This window comes from Marmota monax, unplaced genomic scaffold (genome assembly GCF_021218885.2).
Source record: "Marmota monax isolate L192 unplaced genomic scaffold, Marmota_monax_Labrador192_F-V1.1 WCK01_AAM20220418_F8-fsc00047, whole genome shotgun sequence".
NCBI lineage: Eukaryota > Metazoa > Chordata > Mammalia > Rodentia > Sciuridae > Marmota > Marmota monax.
In genome coordinates, this window is record NW_026692072.1 from 1458872 (window position 1) to 1479374 (window position 20503).

The 20503-nt window shown below is 46.6% G+C and overlaps 2 protein-coding genes across 6 annotated transcripts in view; one reads left to right on the forward strand and one right to left on the reverse strand.

Moving 5' to 3' along the window:
• The window catches only part of Cat (catalase), a 33330-nt gene extending 30465 nt beyond the window's left edge, over window positions 1–2865 (forward strand). Inside the window, exons 12-13 of the mRNA XM_046455893.2 lie at window positions 1753–1836; window positions 2150–2865. Coding sequence (XP_046311849.1) covers window positions 1753–1836; window positions 2150–2215 — 150 coding nt within the window. The 3' untranslated portion in view covers window positions 2216–2865. The remainder of the gene's footprint in view (window positions 1–1752; window positions 1837–2149) is intronic.
• Window positions 2866–7399: 4534 nt separating this feature from the next.
• Elf5 (E74 like ETS transcription factor 5) overlaps window positions 7400–20503 on the reverse strand; it is a 37765-nt gene continuing 24661 nt past the window's right edge. For 4 of the 5 annotated variants that reach the window (XM_058583205.1, XM_046455904.2, XM_046455918.2 and 1 more), the window contains exons 3-7: window positions 19127–19360; window positions 15787–15837; window positions 10705–10773; window positions 9175–9370; window positions 7400–8717 (exon numbers count right to left, since the gene is read on the reverse strand). In XM_058583205.1, the coding sequence (XP_058439188.1) occupies window positions 8621–8717; window positions 9175–9370; window positions 10705–10773; window positions 15787–15837; window positions 19127–19360 (647 nt within the window). In that variant the 3' untranslated portion in view covers window positions 7400–8620. The remainder of the gene's footprint in view (window positions 8718–9174; window positions 9371–10704; window positions 10774–15786; window positions 15838–19126; window positions 19361–20503) is intronic. The other variant, XM_058583208.1, reaches the window with a different exon arrangement.

Genomic DNA, 20503 nt, shown 5'->3' on the forward strand with positions numbered 1-20503 from the left:
AATACAAGTCAATGTCTGATGTTAGAGTATGACTCCTGCTACCATTTCCTTAGGTTTTGGATGATAAGAAATACAGCTTACATATTTGTAGTTTGACACCTGCCTAAAGGTTTGATGTCATGACACCTTGACCCTCCTTCAGATGTAAACTAGACACTTGCCTGTTTTCTGGGGTGAGAACTGGGAGACTTCCAGAAGGAAGGCTGACCTTTTGACTTGGGGAGAGGGTCTTTCTGCTGGCTGCTCATGGAGCTCTGAAGCTCTCTTACTTCTGGTTTCCTGGCCTGTCACAGGGACAAACATTTTGTAAATCTAGGAGTCCTACCATTTCCTTGTGCTGCTGCTTTTCTGTTCGTAGGGCAGCTGTGTGGGATGTTGAAGGCTTGGGTTCAGGAACCTGCAGAGAACCAGATGGTTGCTCTGGAACCTGGAAGAGCAGGTTTTATCTCATTTTTCTGGTGAGAGTGGATAAGATAACTTATAAGTAGCAGAACTGGGCTTGCATCCTTTGCAGTCTTTGTCACTTGTTCTGACGTCCCCCCTTCTCCTTTCACGTTCTGGGCTTAGCCTGCAGTCAGGAATTCCTGCCCGAAGTATGTGGGCTTTCCTGGTAGGTGCCAGTGTCTCCGTACACTTCACTGTGAACTCAGGCAGTGCTTCACACAGTTGCTAATAACTTGTTGAGAACTTTGAGTTCAGCTCTCTACATGTAGCAAATGCCACTCATCTATTGTGTGTTCTTCTTATAATATTCTATGTGGTTGGTTCTGTGTGTTTTTTCTCCCAACGATAAGCAGCTCTCTACTTCTCTGACAGTAACTGGGTGCCCCACAACTCAGTTCAATTCTAATAGCACCTGTCAGTATCTGAGTAAGTTTCAGAACCCACAGCTTAGAGGGTCGGCCCCATAAGACTGCCCAATGCAGTGTCCCACTACCCGCCTTCTGCATATTCTGACTACAGATCCAGGGGTTCCCATGGTTCTTCTTTGGGTTTGGTAATTTGCTAGAATGACTCACAGAACTCAGGAAAGAGCTTTACTTTACTTACCCATTTGTACAAAGGCTACAACTCAGGAACAGCCAAGTAGAGGTGATACAGTGGGCAGGGTGTGCGGGCAGGGCCTGGAGCTCCCTGGCCTCTCTGGGGGTGCTACCTTCCTACACCTCAGTGTCCCCCCATCCAGAAGCTCCTGACCCCTGTCATTTAGGGGTTTTATGGAGGTTTCATTACATAGGCTCAGGGGATGAAATGGCTGGCCCTGGAGACTGAACACAATCGCTAGCTCCTCTCCCCTCCTGGAGGCTCAGGGATGGACTGGGTGTGACCTTCTGATCACACACTTGGTCTTTCTGGCACTAGCTCCATCCTGAAGCTCTCTAGGACCCCCCACGAGTCATCTCAGTCTCACACAGAAGACAGTTCCAAGGGTTTCAGGAGCTCTGTGCCAGGATCATAGGACAAAGACCAAATACTTGATTTTTATGATGTTACATAGGTGAAATTATTCTGTGCATTTTGGGAGGGGGACACTGAAGCTCAGGTACGTTAAGTGACTGACACAGATTGCTTAGTCAGTATATGGCAGAGTTGTTACTGGACCCTCAAGTCCCACTCCCAGACCTGAGTTGTGGTACTGCTTCCTGCTGGGATGTTCTTCCTCCTCTACTAAAAATACACTGGGAAACAGAGACAGCAGGGGGCATAGTAAGGGTGTAGGTGCTACTTACACTTATTTTCATTTGGTTCTAGGTCAAGAACTTCAGTGATGTCCACCCTGACTACGGGGCCCGCATCCAGGCTCTTTTGGACAAATACAACACTGAGAAGCCTAAGGTGAGTGCGAGCAGCCCGGCTCTCATGGGATGTGAGCATGGGTTAGTTAGACACAGCTTGGTTTCCACTGAACATTATTCCCTCCAGGGTCTGTTTCTTGCAACTTATAGATTTCTCAAGCAGCTTTTCAGAAATTCAATTGAGAAATAAAGCAGTTGCCTGCAAAACCATACTCTTCATTTTTAGCTCTAGACAATGGAAGTTTAAAATGAATGAATTCTGGAGTACTATTTTCATTCGGGTACAAGTGAAAGAAGATACCAGTAGCTGCCTGTGAGTTAATTAGCCTGATGCACTTGTTCTTTTAAAACAGAACGCGATCCACACCTTTGTGCAGGCCGGGTCTCACTTGGCTGCAAGGGAGAAAGCTAACCTATGAGACTTAGGGCCTCCTCCTTCTGCAAGGAACTCTGCGTCTGTGAAGTGAAGCATGATGTTCACGTCTGCAACCCACTCATCGCTGGGTGAAGATTCTCCTGTGCTAATGTGTGAATGAAAGTTAATGTCTTTAAAATGAAAATCCAGGTTTCTATAGCAAATAATGTAACAGTGACTTTTAATGCTGCTTCCTTAGGAGAGAATAAAGTTAAGGCTTAACAATCATGTAAAAGAAACATGTATTTGCATTCGACAGTTGGTTGGATTATTCATTTAAAATGACTAGAAGAAAATTTCTAGGTAGAAATATGATTTTATTTGATAAGAAAAATCTTGGTGAAATAAGTATGTTTACATATCACCTTATGGCCTATTAATAAAAACGTGGCTATAATTATATAAAAAGAAAATATAAAGATGATCCACTCAAATTTTTATTTTTCTAAGATTCTCATAGGAAAACTACTCTTACTGCATCAGTGTCTTCAGAGAATAGTAGTGCCATCGCAGCTTGATGTGTAATGCCTGTAATTGACCAGATTCCAGTTTTCATTTGGATTGTGTTTATGCTAATACAGCGTTGATTTTGCAACAAGCTGATTTGTAATTGCTTACATTTTTACAATAAAATAATCTCTAAGAATAGAAGAAGTAGTATTTGATTTCTTTTTCTTTTTTGGGGGAGATACTGGAGATTGAACTCGCATTAAGCCGCATCCCCAGCCCTATTTTGTATTTTATTTAGAGCAGGGTCTCACTGAGTTGCTAAGTACCTCACTGTTACTGAGGCTAGCTTTGAATTTTCTATCCTCCTGCCTCAGCCTCCTGAGTTGCTGGGGTTACAGGCATGCAGCACCATGCCCGCCTTGATTTCTTTTGACTATATATATAACTTGAAAAATGACACCAGACATCATCTGTCTTCAGATGCTTACCCTTAAAAATGAAAGTACCAATATCTTGAGGACACTGCGTTATTTTTAAAAATTCATAGTCTTAAAGCAACCTTCGGGAACAGTGAGAAAATAGCAAATATTCTGACTTTTGAAATCATACTTAGATTTCTTGCTTTTGTTAGCTCACTTACTTTTTATAGGTTTAAAAAATAGGGGCACAGAACTCTTAGTTATCCTTTTCTTTAAACTCACATTTGCCTTATGCTTCTAAATCACATGGAAGATTTTAAAGGTAAATTCTAAATACTAAATGAAACCCATTTTTCTTGAAAATCCCTATTCCTTTCATCTTCAAAACCAGTTTGTACTTAGGAGCTTCTTGAGATTTGGACTTCAGAAAAGCATTATACCACTAGTAGATAGATACAAACTCAGGTTTTAGCACAAACTTCTTTCTCTACTGTCAAACTCTCCTGTCTAAACTCCTCCTGCATTTAAGTATGCTTTGACACTGTTCTATTTCTAGATGTAGAAAGTAAATCCATCCATTTGCACCAAATGGTGGATATTGTTAGCACAGCTTCACTACTGTCATCTCTGTCTAGTGTTAGATCTTTAAGTTAAGCCCATACAAATAAATATCATTCAATAATAGGAGGGAGGTTATTTGAAAATTGATTATATACATCAAGACATAGAGTTCTTAGTTTTAGATTTTTTTCGTAATCTAAAAATAAGTAATTAAAACCACACGTATCTAACATGTTTCCTGTGTGTAAATACGGGACACTTGAAAGTGTCTCCGATTTTGCTCTGGAAGCCTCTTATTGTGATTTTCAAAGTTAAATACTGATAAGGTTAACTCTCTGATTATGTTCCTCTTAAGTGATGTTGAGAAATCTCCTAAGAGCTTCTGGGCTGAGTTTATAAGAAGGATGAAATGGGTGAGAAGCAATACTTACTGTGACCAAGGACCAGGTAGACCTAGGTTCAAATTCCAGCTCTGCCATTTTCTACCTGTGGGGACTGGGGCAAATGGCTTCTCTCTTCTGAGTATTCATTCCCTCATCTCTCCATGGGGCCCAAAATTGTTATTTCCCAAGGGTTGTGATGATCACTCATTGTATTTGACTTTAACCTCCACATCTGTCTAACCGGCCTTCTGAGCACACTGTCTTGGTTAGCTTTTGCTTTGTAACAAACCACTTTATAACTCAGTGGTTCAGAATAGCAATCACACATCACCTCTGTTCCCAGTTGGCTAGGGATTGGTGTATGTAGGCTGGGCTCAGCTCGGGTGGTTTGGCAGGTATGCCTCTGTCACCCTGTGTCACATGTATCATCCTCCTGGGATTCACCATGGTGGCAGAAGTGCAGGAATGCAGTCCCAACTGCACAAGTGCTTTCCAAACCTCTGTTCTTATCATGTGTACTCACATCTCATTGGTCAAGGCGAGTCGCATGGCTGAGCCCCAAGGCAGAGGGTGAGGAAATAAGTGTCTCCTACCATGAAGGCGATATGTGGGTGGATATCTGAGCAATGGGCTTCCCCTCCCATCCTTCTGGGGCACTCCTGGAGCCTTCAGTCCACCAACCAAGCCACCTTTTCACTGTTTGTCACCCTCCTTTTGCTCGTCGTCCCTTTTTACTGTCTGTTTAGATTTTATATAGTTGATAATGATACTGCTTTAAAACCCTACCTTGGTAAAACCCACCTCTCACCTGTTCAGCTCTTGCATTGGAGAAGATGATTGTGGCTAGAACAAAACAGCCCTGCTGGCTGGGTGCTCTTGAATCTGACCACAGGCTTCAAGGGGCCCTCAGCACTGCCTGGAAATCTGTCTCTCTCGCCTCCCCAGCCACCCCATCCCTCAGTTCTTCATCAGAATGTGAGATAACTCCATTATTATTTCCTCCAGCCAAAGCCTCTGACTTGCTGGCATTGATGTCTCCGTGCTCTTTTTCCTTCACCTTGACAGATGAGCTCTGCTCATACTGCAGATGGGCCCCCATGTGTGCACCGATCCCACCCCTCTGCCCTCTCTTCATCATTCTTCCTAGCATACAAACCTGCTGTTAAGATTCTCATCAAACCCTCTCTTGACCTCAGAGCCTTCTGTTGTTATTATTATTTTTCTCCCCTCTACTGAGAAATATCTTGAAAGAGTTACCTGTATTTGCCATCCTGCTATCTTCAGCCCTTTCTTGAACCTACTCCATTCATTCAGGCCACTGATGATTCCCTTGCTGCTAAATTCCAGTGATCCAATGATTCCACTTCTAGATGTATACCCAAAAGAACTGAAAGCAGGGACTCAAACTTAAGTTCATAGCAGCATTATGCACAGTAGCTGAACTGTGGAAGCAACCAAGTGCCAAGTACCAGTGGGCTGGTACAATTCACATGCCATAAAATTTACCCATTTCAAGTGTATAAATCAAGGTTCTTAATGTAGTCACAGAATCCTGTAATCATCACCACAATCAATGTTAAACATTTCCATGACACTCTGAAGAAACCCTTTACCAGTTAGCAGTCATTCCTTATTTGCCCTTTGGCCCTAGCACTGGGCCATCTAAATCTAAGCTCTTCTCTACAGATTTGCCTACTCTGCACTTTCTTTTTAAACGGGGTCCACATTCTGTTTACATGTGGTCTTGTGTGACTGGCTACTTTTACTTAGAGTAATGTTTAAAGTTAAAGTGTAGCACTTTCCACAATCCCTTATATTTCCATTCTGCAATGAATTAAGCTACATGCTTAAGTAGCAGGTTGAATGATGTTTCTCCCAATGATGTACCCATGTCCTAGCTCCCAGAACCCGTGAATGTGACCATATTGGGAAAAGAACCTTTGATGTCATGAAAGACCTCAAGATGAGGGGATCCGGATTATCCAGGTGGGCCTTAAATCCAGGGATAGGTGTCCTTCTGAGAGACCAAGGGGGTGAAGGAGGAGCAGACCATGTGAAGATGGTGGTGCCTTGGAATTTGGTAGCCACAAGGCCAGTAATACCAGGCGCCCCCAGAAGCTGGAAGAGGTGAGGAAGGAGGCCCCCCCGCCCCCAAGAGCATATGGAGGGAGCCCAGCTCTGGCAATGCCTCAATCCCAGACTTGCCGTTTTCAGAGCTGTGAAGGATGCACCGCTTTAGTTTTACGCCACCAACTTTGGTCATTTGTCTCGGGCAGCCTTATGAAGCTCATCCAGAGGATGCTGATTTAACAGTTTTGTGAAATACATGCTTGAGATGCAGAAAGGTCAAGCTTTCTCTGGATCCCTTGATGTGCTGGGGCAGGAGGGAAAGGAGCCACCACTTACTCCAGGGTCCTGCCCACTTCTGCCTGTTGTGCCCACCTCAGGGCCCGCCCTTCCTGGAGCCTCTTGGCCCAGCTCTTTGCTTGCAAGCTCCAAGCTAACTTCCAAATTCCTGGACCATCTCTTCTCTCAACCTCACCCTGGGCTTTGCTCCAGTCATTTAACAGAGCACTTACCTTGACAGGTGACTGGGGCGGGGGTCCTGAACTCAAAATGTAAAGGCATTCTGAATGTACGCAAAATTAAACCGAGCCCAAAATCAACAGGGCAGAGCAGAGCTGGAAGGTAGCTGACATTATAAACAGAGGGCAGTAGGAAGTGACCAGATTCTGTGCCCGTAGGTGCAGCTTCAGCTTAGCTCCAGAAAATTCAGGCCAAAAATGACTAAGAAACTAGTATTGCCAGATCTGATATCTGAAAAGAATCTAGAAATCTGGATTTTTATGTAAATCTCCTGATTTCTAAAGAAGACAATTACCAATAAGAAATCAAACACAACCTCAGATCATCAACAACTTAACACACACTGTGTATCACAAAAATGCATCTGTTTGCTCTGCTAGCGCATGAGCTCGTTTGTGTGTGGACCTCTCTTTTATAATATTAAAGGTGATGGGTAGAATCATTCCATATATTTCTTGAATCTTTTGGGGCTCTTTAAAAATCACCAGGGTTTTTAACAGGTTGTCAATTCGATACCTTTTTTTTTTTTTTTTTTTTTTTTTTTTTTTGGTGATGCTTGGGATTGAACCCAGGGACACTCTACCACTGAACTTTGTCCCCAGACCTTCTTATCTTTTACTTTGAGACAAGGTCATGCTAAGTTGCCTAGACTGGCCTTGAACGTGTGATCCTCTTGCCTCCGTCTCCTGAGCAGCTGGAATGACAGGTGAGGGCACTGTGTCCGGAGGTGTTGACAATACTTCGCTGTATGTACCTCCTCTGCTGAACCGAACAATGCAGACAGTCACATACGTTAAATATTTTATTCACATTGTTTACAAACTATATCCACCTGGAAAACACATGAATCCAAAAATAGATTATCTTACAGTAATTCACATTTTTTAGAACAAGTTCCTTTTGAAGTTAAACTGAACGTGGAGGTCTGCAGCCTGTGTCATGGATCAGTGCCTCGTCGCTTGATGATTCCAGTTGTGGTGAAGTGGAAGTCCTAGGTGCAGTCCACTTAGTTGTAGGTCACGACTGACATACCAGTGAATGATGAGAAAATGTCAGTGCAGATTTTAACTCGTGAACATTTATTGGTGTCAATTCACTGTTGCTATTTTTTTTCAAGGAAATATATTTTAGTACTTGAGTACATACCAGGCAAGAAGATGAAACAAAAGAGACCACTTAATTGGCCATTACACGTTTTGGGACATATCCAGCTCTATAAAGGTTGAATAATGTCTTGACCACAGACAGAATCAATGAGCTATGATTTTACTGAGTTGACCACTTGAATCAAGAAACAGCAATGATTTAGAAATTGATGCAAGTGTCTGTTGACTAACTTTTTGCATATCTGATGCCAGCCACTGGTCAGGATGAGAGGGGGGATGATCTCAATGAATATTGTGGCTAATTTGAAGTGTCGTCACTTCAGAAGGTGGGCCATGGAGTTTTGCTGAATGGTCAAGAAGATCTCTGGTTAAGCAATTTATGACTAACCTATGCTAAATCCAATTATGTTCCAGCTTAATGGGTTAACTCTTTTGTTCAGATACTTTTCTGCAGAATTTGACTTTAATGATTTAAAATCTAAAGTACGTATGTCTTACAGCTCATTCTCTCCTACTATAAGCTAAAGAACTAAACATGATTTCATTTTTTTTTTTCCTTTGTGAGCTGCTACAGTTAACCACCGGAGACCACGGGAAGCTTTGGAATGGAAGTATTGGGTGTGTCTCAAATGGCAGAATTAGATCCTTCTCTCTGAGCAGCACCAATGACATTAGCTATTGTGGTTCTGTGACACTTGATTAGGGAAATAGTGTTTGAACAAGGTACCGCCAAAGGGCATCGTCCCTTCCTGCCAACACCCCAAGTGGGTAAGCTGAGGTGTGGAGAAATTTCATCAGCACATTTGCAGGTTAAAAAAGAAAAAAAAAGACTTTCAAATGTCTATTGCAATCTTGATTGTTTCAAAAGAGAAATCCATCCGATGAGCTTAATGCCCGGAGCAGATCATAGTTTGTCTTCTTGCCACCCGTGTGCATTTTTTCCAAATTTGTACACTAACCTTCGGTCAACCCGCTCCAAAATCCCTGTTTTATAGTAGTATCTGTGAAAGAAAGCACAAGAGAAACCCAGAGAGGGTTTGTACCCCAGGAAAACAACAGGACATCCACTCGCTCTCCTCATTCCTCTCCGGTGACAGGCTGGTCTTCAGTTACTCTGGTATTTTCACACCCTGTTATCAGCTTACACTTAAACCTTTCCCAGACATCCTTTACCATACTCGGTTCAAAACATTGTGTGTGCGTGTGTGTGTGTGTGTGTGTGTGTGAGAGAGATGGCCTGGATTCAGAGTGATCCCCGGGGAACTCTGCCAAGAACGAGGAGGACAGCAGGTCAATTTACAAACCACAATCCTACCTGCAACTAAGAACCTGAGTTTTGTCTCATGACCTTTCCATTATCAAATAAAAGCTGCAAAAACACAGGGCAATTTTCTATGGCCGGCCATTTTATATAACTGGTCTTTGAAGGCTCAGTGGCATTCGATGCTATTAACTTACCTCAGAGCTCTGCTCAACTTTTCGTATGTCATTCTGTCGTTTTTCTTCCTTTGTCCCCACATCTTTGCCAGGGCTTCTGATTTAACAACCCGAAAAATACCTTGTTCCCTGTCTTCCCATTCCAGAATGCCACAGTTTTCTTCAGGAGACAGCAGCAAGTCTCGCACAAATTCCCAGAGATGAGAACTTTGGAGGCCTTTTGGGAAGGGGAGGAAAGTTAGTTACTTAAAAAAGTTGGGTTTTTTTTGGTTGTTGTTTTGAACCACCCAGGGATGCTTTACCACTGAGCTGCATCCCCAGCCCTTTTTATTTTTCATTTTGAGGCAGGGTCTTGATAAATTGCTTAGGGCCTTGGTAAGTTGCTGAGGCTGGTCTCCAACTTCCCAACCTCTAGCCTCAGCCTCCTGAGTTGCTAGGATTACAGTTGTGAGCCGCTGTGCCCAATTAAAGATGATTAAAAAAAAAATAAAGGAAGAATTGTACAACTTCTCAATAACCCCTGAGAGTTGCTGCTTTCTGGGGAAATTTCTTATGGAATGAATGAATGCTGTATTTGAAACCTTCCTGAACTGTGAAACATCTGTCTTCCAATTAAGCAGAAGCAAAACACAGAGAGACATCAAATTTACATTGACCGGCAGCGCTGTGGCTCACAGATGTTCTATTCTCATGGAATGAAACCACCAGGGTCTCCTTTCTGGCAGACGGTGTGGTTGTGCTATGATTCTGTCGCCTGCAGAAACCTGCAATTTTGTTGTTCACAAAAGTCGGCATTTCTCTTGCCCATGGTAGTGCAGTTGAGACTGGGTACTTGGGTTTGGGTCCGGAAGCTGCCCGCTTCCAAGCTCTGTAACTGCCATCTGTCTACTTACCTTATCTGTAAAGTGGAATAAGAGCATCCATGTCTCATCCAGAGGTGAGACTATGTAATGACTCAATTCACGGTAAGTGGTTGGGACCACACCTCCCTCGGAAAGATTGCCTGACTCTGCATGGGTGGCTCTCTCCCTCTCGCCACCGCCCCCCCCCCCTTTTTTTTGGTACCAGGGATTGAACCCAGGGGCGCTTCACCGCTGAGTCACATCCCCAGCACTTTTTATATTTTATTTAGAGACAGGGTGTCACTAAATTGCTGAGGGCCTTCCTTGCTGAGTTGCTGAGGTTGGCTCTGAACTTGCGATTTCTGCCTCAGCCTCCCGGGCTTCTGGGTGGTTCTCTTAATGCTGGGAGTACTTCCCCTGAGTACTTCCAAGAGAAGCCAGAGGGTGGACCCGGAAAACAAACTCCTCATTCAGAAATACGAACTGGTTAGAAACTGTCCTTGCTTCCTCACTTCAGTTCTTAAAATTGCTTTTCCAAGGGAGAAGAGACAACCCTGATTCTGATATGAACGAAAGCCATCAGCCGTGGCTCTGCCTTCCTTGGGGAGTAACGGGTCCCACTCAGAAGTTCAGTTTCAGAGCTCATTCAGGCAAATCCCGTGATGGTCTGAGGACGTTAGAAATGGAAAACCGGGGTCTTTGTACTTACTTGTTCGACTGTGACTGTGACACTCTTGGCTTTTGATGCCACTTGTTTTCAAGCAGTTGGAATCAGCATCTGAAGGAGAAGGACAGAGGCAGCACTGAGCCCTTGGGTCACACCCAGGAGCAGATGCTCACCGACCACCTGAGGGCTCTCAGCCCAGGTAAGGGACAAAGAGGCCAAATGCAAAGCAGATGCCTTTGAACAGTGTTTGCGCTGGATCCCGGGGACCTGCCACACTGGGGGTTCTGGGCTCAGTGCAGGAATATAAGAGTGAACAGAGCAGGCAAGGCCCCCACTCGTGTGGACGGAAGGACTCCTTGGCCAGGCAAAGCAGACGGATTGCCTGATGCTTTAAATGTAGTGAAGGACTTGAGAGGCGAGGATGGGGCGCACCCACGTCATGAGAAGGAGACTAAATTTATGCTAATGAGCAGGATCAGCATGAGTAGGTGGAGGAGGCCCCGTGGAGGGAGCAGTGGGTGCAGAGCCAGTGTGGTGGGAGCCAGGTGCCCTGTGCCAGGGGAGGGCGGGAGCCACGGTGCCGGGGTAGCCGGTGGCCAGCAGGCCATGCGGGGACTTGCTTGGAGGCCACAGGGAGGTTTGGGATTTGATACCAAAGTGGAAAGCGAAGGTCCACGTTTTAAGGAGATCTCTCTGGCTCTCTGTGGAGGACACATTGGAAGGGGCACATTGACCGGCGCTTATGAAGGGAGGAAGCGCGGTGTCGACATTGGGTTACATTATGTATAAGCTATGCTGTGAGCGACAGTCGGAGACACCTGGACACACGCCGTCCCACCATAGTGTATGGCAGCACCAGGTCTGGTCTCTCCTGACCCATATCCTCTGCTGCTTCTCCAGTTCTCTTTGCTGTAGTCACTCTCACCTCTGACTCCTCCTCAAACCTGCAGACACATTCATCCCCAGGGCCTTTGCACTTGCTCTTCCCCATGCCTGGAGTGCTCTTTCCTTGGATATCTGCAGGTTCACACAATCTTGGCTCAAAATCACCTTCCCAGGGGCCCTTCTCTGACTCCTCATGGTGCAGTCACATGCAGGTACCCCAGGCAGCGTTCCATGACTGCTTCCCTTTATTAACCATCTGAGTATATTATTTTATGCATTTATTTATGGAGGCCACTGTCTGTCTGTGCCCATGGGGGAGCAGAGAGTCGTCTTTCCAGATGTGCCCCATCAGCACCTGGCACACTGCTGGGTATATATAGTCATGCTCTGTGTCACTGAGCAGCCTCTATGCTCCACCCTCCTAACTGTGCCTACTGTGTGGGCCAGTAATATGCTGCACTGAAGGAGGAGAAGGGAAGCGTGGTGTCCTGTGCACACACTGTTGCCCAGGTTGACTTGTCTCAGGGACATTGAGTCATGTCACTCACTAATGCAATGTCCTGCAGGGGTTCTCTGTTGTCCCCAGGATGAGGGCTGTCACAAAGACCTTTCATAAGCTGATACCACTCAGGCCTTCAACCTTACCTCTTCTCCCCCAATTTTTCCCTTCTCTTGGGACAGATGGTCCCAGTGGGGTGTGGCTTTCTTCTACCTCAGGGCCTTTGCACAGGCTCCCCACTCTGCCATTTTATCCAGCTGGATTAAGTTCCCAGCTCTTCAGTAAGCCTTCCCTGAACTTACCCTCAGGGTTAGATCCTCCTGTGAGTCCCCTGGCATCCTGCAATGGTTCCACGCCACTATAAAAACCCATCTCCTCCTGTCTCCTCTAACAGCTGATACATAGGGATCATGTACTCAATGCTGAGTCCAGTTAAGTGCTTCCCATATGGCATCTCACTGGGCGCGGCAACAACCCTGTGTGATATTATTGTGATTTTCATTTTACTGAGAAGGCATTAGAAACCCAGAGTCTTAGGAATTTTCTCCAGATGGTGAAGCCAAGACGTGAACCCAGAGAATTCCAAAGCTGGTGCTCACAACTCCTCCCTTATCACATCTTTCATGGTAGGGGTTCAGTAGAATTGAATGACAAGTTATCCACTAGGATTTGTTGAGCGTGGGCAATTGCCTGACTCTCACTCCATCTCAGGGACCCTTGCGATGTCTGTCTATTCCTATCCCCAGACCTATCTTTTGTTTTGACTTCAACTTTTAGAAAGAAAGAAAACAAATGGACCCGTAAAGATAGGCAAAGGTGCATTACTAATTATGAATAGAAAATAAGCTTTCATTGAGATCCAGAATGGCAAAACGAGAAGGAAAAAGTCACCCTTCTAACTTGAATGATTTTGCCTGGTGTTTTGGAAGAAGGGCATTCGGCCTGATGGCATGAAGACAATGCAGGTCTTGGTGAAGTGGGATGGTACCAGTGGTGGGGGTCAGGGGATGGTTGGACTGGCCAGAGGCCGTCCTGTTCTGTCTGATTTGGTGGTGGCTCTGAAGTTACTCATGGGTTGACTAGATTCAGGCCTCAATTGGCTGATGTGTCAATTGTGGTGGTGGTGGCAGGAGCAGAGGGGCTGACGTCATTACTGCGGTGTCGACATTGAGGTAGGTTCTCACATCAAGCCCTGCTGGTGCGTCTTCAGTGGCACCCGAACCCTCTAGATTTCTCTGCAAATGCCAGTGGTGTTTAGGGGTGCAGGTCTCTCTGCCTTGCAGCTGGTTAATCTCAGCTGTGTCCCTGGTGTGGGGTGAGTGGAGGCATGGCCCGGGGTTCTCAGCTGACTGTGAGTTGGAGAGGCTTGGTGACCTTGAGTCTGGAAACTTAAAATGTGGCCGAAGGGTTTTCTCTCATTTGTTGACTGAAATCATAGTCAAGTGTTCTCCAGGAGCTGGGCTGGGGTCCTGAGGCGTGGGGTGGGGTTTCCAGATCAAGCCCATCCCAGGCTATGGTGCTAGCAGTCCAGCCATGAGGTCTGAACTGCATGCTGGGACGATGTGGGGATGCCCCGAGGATCAGAGCAAGGAGGTACCAGCAGAGGACCCGGGACTGCAGGACTTGCTCCTGGGTACATGGAGCCCCCGGGGGTGTTTGGGCAGCATGGGTGGGTGGGGGCAGGTGGAGAGAAAAGACAAAGCCAAGAGGGGCTGGGGGCTTCGCTTTGGCCAGTCCTGATGGTTTCATAGCTTGCTGGGCCTTGGCACTTTTGGTGGGTACTGAGTTGGTCTCTGGTTGGCACATCAACATTGAAAGGCAGCCTCTCGTTTCTTGGCTGTGAGAGACCATGAAATGCCACCTGGGCTATAGGTTCTGTGGCCGTATGTCCTGGATTTCTGGAAGGGGCTCACTGTATAAGCTACCAGAGTGTTGCCTTTATACTTATCTTGTACCCTTCAAACTATACCTTAGGGCTTCTGTTTTGTGGGTCATCAGGGCTGCGGAAGTACAGACCTAGGCCTCAGAGGTCCCTGGGAAGGCTTTGGTGTCTGGGCCATGGTGAGACTGTGAAGCTGGTGTTCAGGTGGGCTCATCCGATGCCTTACCCCTGAGTCAGTCTAGAAATCATGTGTACTGACGGGAGCACACTAGGCAGAGCTGAAGGCAGCCGCCAGGAGAGGATGACTTGTCTCCATGAGTGTATGCTCCAGAGATGCTAACCACCAGCCCTTGGCCTACCACTTCTACCTTCAGAAACCTCTCTCCATCTCTTCCCCATCACTGGTCTGGGCCATCACCACTTATGTCCTGGACTGAGGCCTCCTGGCCACACTCCTTTCTGCCCCAGACACAGTAGCTGAGGGATCTTAAAATGCAGGTGGGATCTTACCATTTCCATGCTTATAACCCTTTAGCAGCTTGCCCACCTGCTCAGATTGAACCAAATTCTGCTTCCCATAAATGTGCCCTGCCCTACTCTCTGCCTCAGGTCTTTTCCTTCCTGCTGCTGGTGCTGGTGAGGCTCAATGCTTTACCAACGCTGTCTGAGAGAACCCGGTGATGGTAAAATCTGAGCAATCCAATATGGCGGCCACCTGTGGCTACTGAGCACTTACAATATGGCTAGTGCTACTAAGGAGCTGGATTTTGGTATTATTTAGTTTTAATTAATTTAGATAGCCACATGTGGTGAGTGACTACCAGCCTAGACAAGTTAATGCGAGACCCCTGGTCTTCTTGGATCGTTTCTCAGGGATCAAGATTCGTCCCACCTCGGGGCCTCTACACTTGCCATTTATTCCTGGTAACCTTTTCTTTCCTCTCTCCTGGGAGGGGAGCAGGTTCTGTGGAGCAGAGTGAGAAAGGGGAGGGCTGCTGAAGCCACAGCATGGCTCCTGGATGTGGCTATTCTTGTGGTAGAGCTCCAAGAAACAAACAACAAAATTACCCTAAATTCTCGTTAACCAGGAGTTAAACAAACTGATAGGGACCTTAGAGAAAGAAGAAATAAATCATAAGAAATGGTCCCTGTGTGTTGCCCAGCTGGCTCACACCTCTCAGGGGCCTTGGAAGTCACACAAAGGCTCTGGCCCTCTTTGCAGGTGACTGAGCGGGAGTCCACGGGGAGAAGGAGTTTCCCCAGAACCACCTCTCCTCCAGGTCCCTGGGCCAGAACCTTTGTGGTGAGACTTAATAACTCATGGCAATGATCATCATCATCTTTAAAATACGGAAGCTCCAAAAGTGCCCTTTCCAGAATCTTCTCTGTCTGAAAAAGTGAAATGGGGAGCTGATCTTCAGGATGAGTGAGACCCTCTGAGATCCTTCATTATCTCATAATTAGGAATTCAACCTACTTGGTGAGCTCAGGTTGTTTTGAAATGGTACTGACACGAGGCCTCTAACGCTGAGTGATCATTAGCATGTCAGCTAATGGATACCAGTTTTTGGAGCATCCACACTGCTGGCACATACCTGGCACTTTTGTCGAACTCACCACAACCCCACAGGGTCCTGACATTCTTAGACAGGGAGACAAAGTCTCAGGGAGGATGGATACTCCGCAGACCTGAGCCGTGGCCCCAAGAGCCACATCCTCGCTCTCCCCGCCACGCCCCTTCCCACTCTCTTCTCCAGGTCTTGGCTTGTTTCAGTCACCAACCTTCTAGCCCCATCAAGCCCACGTGCCCCCACCCAGCCATGGCATAGCCCTGGGCAGCTTGAGCTTGATTACTTACAGTCTTTGATGGTGGCCTTGGTCTCTTCAGTGTCATTGAAAAAGGAGTAACCTGGGAAAGAAAAAGAAACACAGAAACCATACCATTCAGTCCGGGTTTGCAGGAGAGGACGTGTTGCGGGGAGGGGAGAAACAGCTCCCTCGGAGGGTGATATATTTCAGAAGGAAGCTCCGGGACCATCTGGTCCTTATAGAACACCCTGAAGCCACCTCTCAGAGGTAACAATCTCCTTCTCAAGGTCACTTGGAAGGAGCAACTAGAGCCAAGCGTCCCAGCAGGCTCTGTGGACCTTCTGAGTGGGCACTGGGAGGGAGCCCGGGCTGGGGACTCAGAGGGCTGGGCTCTGAGCGGGTCGGGACCACTGAACCCCATGTGGCCTTGCCAGTCAGGTGGTGTCTGGGGTCACTGGTTGTTGTCAATGGTGACCTGAAACAAAGCACCCACTCAGCTCCCCTTTGGTTCTGTGTCTATGACCTCTGATGCGGTATTATAATCCCCTGAGATTAAAAGTGGTGATCAAAGGGGAGCATGGGCACAAGAGGCCAAAAGGGGCATAAAACCCGACCTGAGTGCCAAGTTCACCCAGGATTTGGAAGACCAGGGCCTTGCTTCCCTACTCTGCAGCCTGGGGTGGGCTGGGCTTGAGTTGGGAGTTTCAGATCACATTTTCAAGTTGGTGCCCAACACGAGGACTGACTGCTTCCTGACTCTGTTTTCTATTCACGGAGGAGATGGGGAACAGGGCACGTATGTGGTTGTTCTTTCCTGGTGCCGTGTCCTCATTTGTTTTGGTTAGCCATGGCCCCTCAGATGACTCCACCCAAAGCACAGACCAGAATAGAATGGGGGATGGACAGGACTCATCTTCTCCCACACGTCTTCATGAACATCTGCCGCAGTCTGGCTGGGCACAATCAGGAGCCACTTGTCAAAAGAAACTAACTTTATTTTTAGAACCACACACGCCAAACAAAATAGCCTCTCAGGAAAAACCCTCAGAGCCTCAACTGCCACCACCGGCTTTCCACAAGCCTCTCTCTCCCCCACCAGCTTCTCTCCACCTCCCTATCCTCCTGCTCTTGAGGCCGATTGGCTGGGTCACGTGGGCGGAGCCAAAAAAGTCCCCCAATGAGCAGCTCCGCGGTCTGAAAGGGCAGGGAAACAGCCCAATGAGCATCAATGCAGAGGAGCCAATCAGCTAGATGTTGCTGGGGCCGAGGAGCCAATCAGCTAGATGTTGCTGGGGCTGCTGTGAGCCAATCATCAGCCGGCAGCTGGAAGTTTGCTGGCAGCTGGAAGTTTGCTGGGGCCCCTTCGGCTGTGGCTCTCAACAAACATCCTGTGTTATATGGTTGTTATTGGTCTGGTTCTGGGCAGTCCTTGCAATGTGTTTTTAAGCTTTTCTTTTCTTTCTAAAAATATGCTCAACTTGCTTTCTTGCCTTCCGTCTTTCCCACTGACCTCTCCTTCCAGTGACCACACCCTCATGGTTCTGGGTCCTTAAATCCTACTGTGGTTCTCTGGGCCCTAGACCTCCCCTTCTAGCTCCTCTCCTGTCCCAAACTCCCTCATCTGTCCTATTCCCTAATTTATGGTGGTAACACAAAGCATAAAATAAATAATGACCTCAAATTTATTGTCCAAATGGAAATGCTTTTGAGAATGAAAGGCATCACTAATAATAATTATTTCAGGACAATAGATGAGAACAATGTCCTGGGACAATTGGGACTGTGTAAACTTTGGTCACAATACATATGTACACAGACCTTCTGGAGAAACACTGGAGGAGGGACTTTAGAAAGGAGCAGGTTGGTGGAATAGATTTCTACTGCTCCATGAGAAGCCCTCCTGGCCTGGAGAATGCCTTACATGTCACCATGGGTCCCTTAGAAAAAAATAAGCTACCAATGACTTATTAAAAAGCAATCAGCTTTTAGTTCATCCATCTCGCCCAGATCCCTGAGCTAATGGGACCAGAAATAGGTATTTTTGGATATAACAATTGCCAGAGATAGGAGGTGTTAATGATAGATGGCCCCAGCCCAGGGACAGTTTGGTGCCTGGACACACTTGGCATTTGGCCAAACTGGCAGTGCCAGGCTGCTGTTTCTTCCAGGATGAAGTATGCTCCTCTCCATGGTCCTGGGATTCTCATGCAAGGCGGTTCCCTCAGGAGATCCTGAGTGGAGCCCTGAACAACTTCTCCCAGAGATGCTTGTCCCCTGTCAGGGAATGCACACTCTAATACAGGCCACGGTCCCAGCTCAGGGCACAGGCTCACAAGGGTCCAGTTGGCCCTCCTTGGCTTTCCTGCCCTCTTGCCCTTGCGTTGGAGAGGAGCAAATAAAGACCAAAGAATCAGAGCTGGAAGGTCTGGTGTGGTCTTTCTGTGGAAATAGGAATCCTTGACAAAGCACCTCCTTCAATAGGGGCTTGACTGTTTGATCATCTCCAGAGATGGGACCTTCCTTCCTCCTGTGCCTCCTGATGTAGCCTTTCCAAGAGAAGGTGCCAACTCATAGAAGGAGCTTTGTTAAAATTGAGCTGAGGTGGTCTTCCTTTGCTGTTAAAATCTCTGCCTCTTGGTGATATGAAAGATGGTGAAGATAGCTCCATCTACTGCACTGGCTTCCTCGTGTGCTGTGCCAGGTGGTATTTCACTAAATCCTCTCAGGAAGCCCGTTGGAGGTGTGTATCATCCTCCCAGTAAAGAGACTGGAGATCAAGGCTGTGCAGTGAATCAGCCATGTTTGCTGTGCGACTTTGGGGAGGTCGCTTAACTACTCAGGACAGCAGTTCCATTATCTACGACATTGCTACACAGAATTAGATGTTTTCAAAAAACCTTTCACGTTTGAAAAAAACAGTTCTCAGCAACATCCTGCTCTCAGAGGATGTTCAAGTCAAATCCTGTTAATGGCGCCACCTTCTGGCCATTCAGTGCATGACCATCAGAAAGGTGATAAAAATGAAATGCCAAATATTTGGATTCCTCTTCAAACAGAAAAGGGTCTATTTGATATTTTCCCCTTATGACTAATGTGAGATAAAGCAGAAATATCTTTTTGTCTACCCCAAGTAGTTTCATATCTTCATGAACATTGGTCTGATTCCTGGGCAATCCTGCAATGCGTTTTTAGCTTTTCTTTCTAAAAGTATGCTCAACTTGCTTTCTCATAACTTACTCCCTTTTACTTGAAGTTCCCAAACGTAGCTTCTGTTTATTGAGAGTTTTTGTCTGAGAGTTCCAGCTAACTTTTGCATTGCAAGGCCCATGGAAGGGAAGGACCCTAGAGGGCATCTGGTCCCACCCCAAGCACTCTGACCCTGACCTGACCTTGTGTGCGGATGTTCTGGAGGATGAAGTACAGGTACTCCCCACAGATGCCAGCGGCCTCCACAAACTCCTCCTGTGTCATGCTGCACAGCTGCAGGCCACTAATGTTGAAGTGGCAGAAGGAGATGCAGTTGGCGTCCAACTTGTACTGGTCACAGCAGAACTGGAGCCATTCCCAGACGTGGCGCTTGGTCCAGTATTCAGGGGGGACTGAAGTCCAGTAGGAGTCACAGGCTGCACCAGAGGAGAGAGAAGTGAGGGACAAGGATCTCCAAGGCCCCCAGTTGTAACATCCCCATCCCTCACTCAGTGGGTTGAAAGGTCTTCCAGCCCTGTGGTGTCCTGCAGGGTCCCAGGCCACCTCCTACTTTGCAGAGAAAACCAGAGGGACTGGGTCCTGCAGATGGACTTTAGGGCCAGAGAAGGAAGATAACCAGACCTCATTCTGGTATTTAGAAAGAGGGATCCAATGAAGGAGGAAAACCCAAATGCTCCTCAGCTATTTGGTTTCACACAACACGGTATCAAGAGGGCAAGCTCAGGAGCCCAAGAGGCTTGGGTTCAGATCCTGATTTGGCTGCTTTTCACTTGGGCAAAGTCTGTAGCCATTTAAGTTTCTGTCTCCTTCTCTGTAAAATGAGGACAATATGATTGACTCACAGGAGATTAATGTATGTAGACTGGTGCAGAGACCATGACCAAGCAATTCAACAGTTGTTAAACACCTACTGTGTACCAGACACATTTGAAACATTTGAACACATCAATCCATTGAAGCTGGATTGATTCTTTCAGTTCTCATGGACGGGCAGTCCATGACGGCTACCTGCTGGTGCAGTCTCTGGCCATCTCCCGCCAAGGGCTCGGGATGTTTAGACATTGCCTAGAGTCTAACAGAGCTTGGACCATGATAGCTAGTGTCTCTAGAGGAAGCAGGACATGGGAGAATTTGTTGTTGGTGTTCTTGTGTTTTTTGGTGGTGTTTTGAGAATTTTCTATTCTGAGATCAGAGCCCCTCATTCCTCCAAATAAGCTGCATATACACCAGGCAATTGTGGGTGCCATCTTGTCTGGGAGGCTGGGAAATGGCAGTACCTGGCACAGGGGCAGAAACTAGAAATTCAGCATCTCTGTCCTAGTGTCCCAAGGAAAAATGGAGAGTGGCAGACAGGGGTAAGAGGTGAGGTATCAGATATTAGGTCTAACTTTGATGTAAATAATTCCTGTAATCTAATGGTATTATCCATCCATCCATCCACCCATCCATCCATTCAATAAATGACAGCTTCAGTTTCTTCATTGGTGAAATGGGATAATTATAGCACCGATATTATAGGATTGTTTTGCAGATTGGATGGGTTAATATACTTAAAAGTA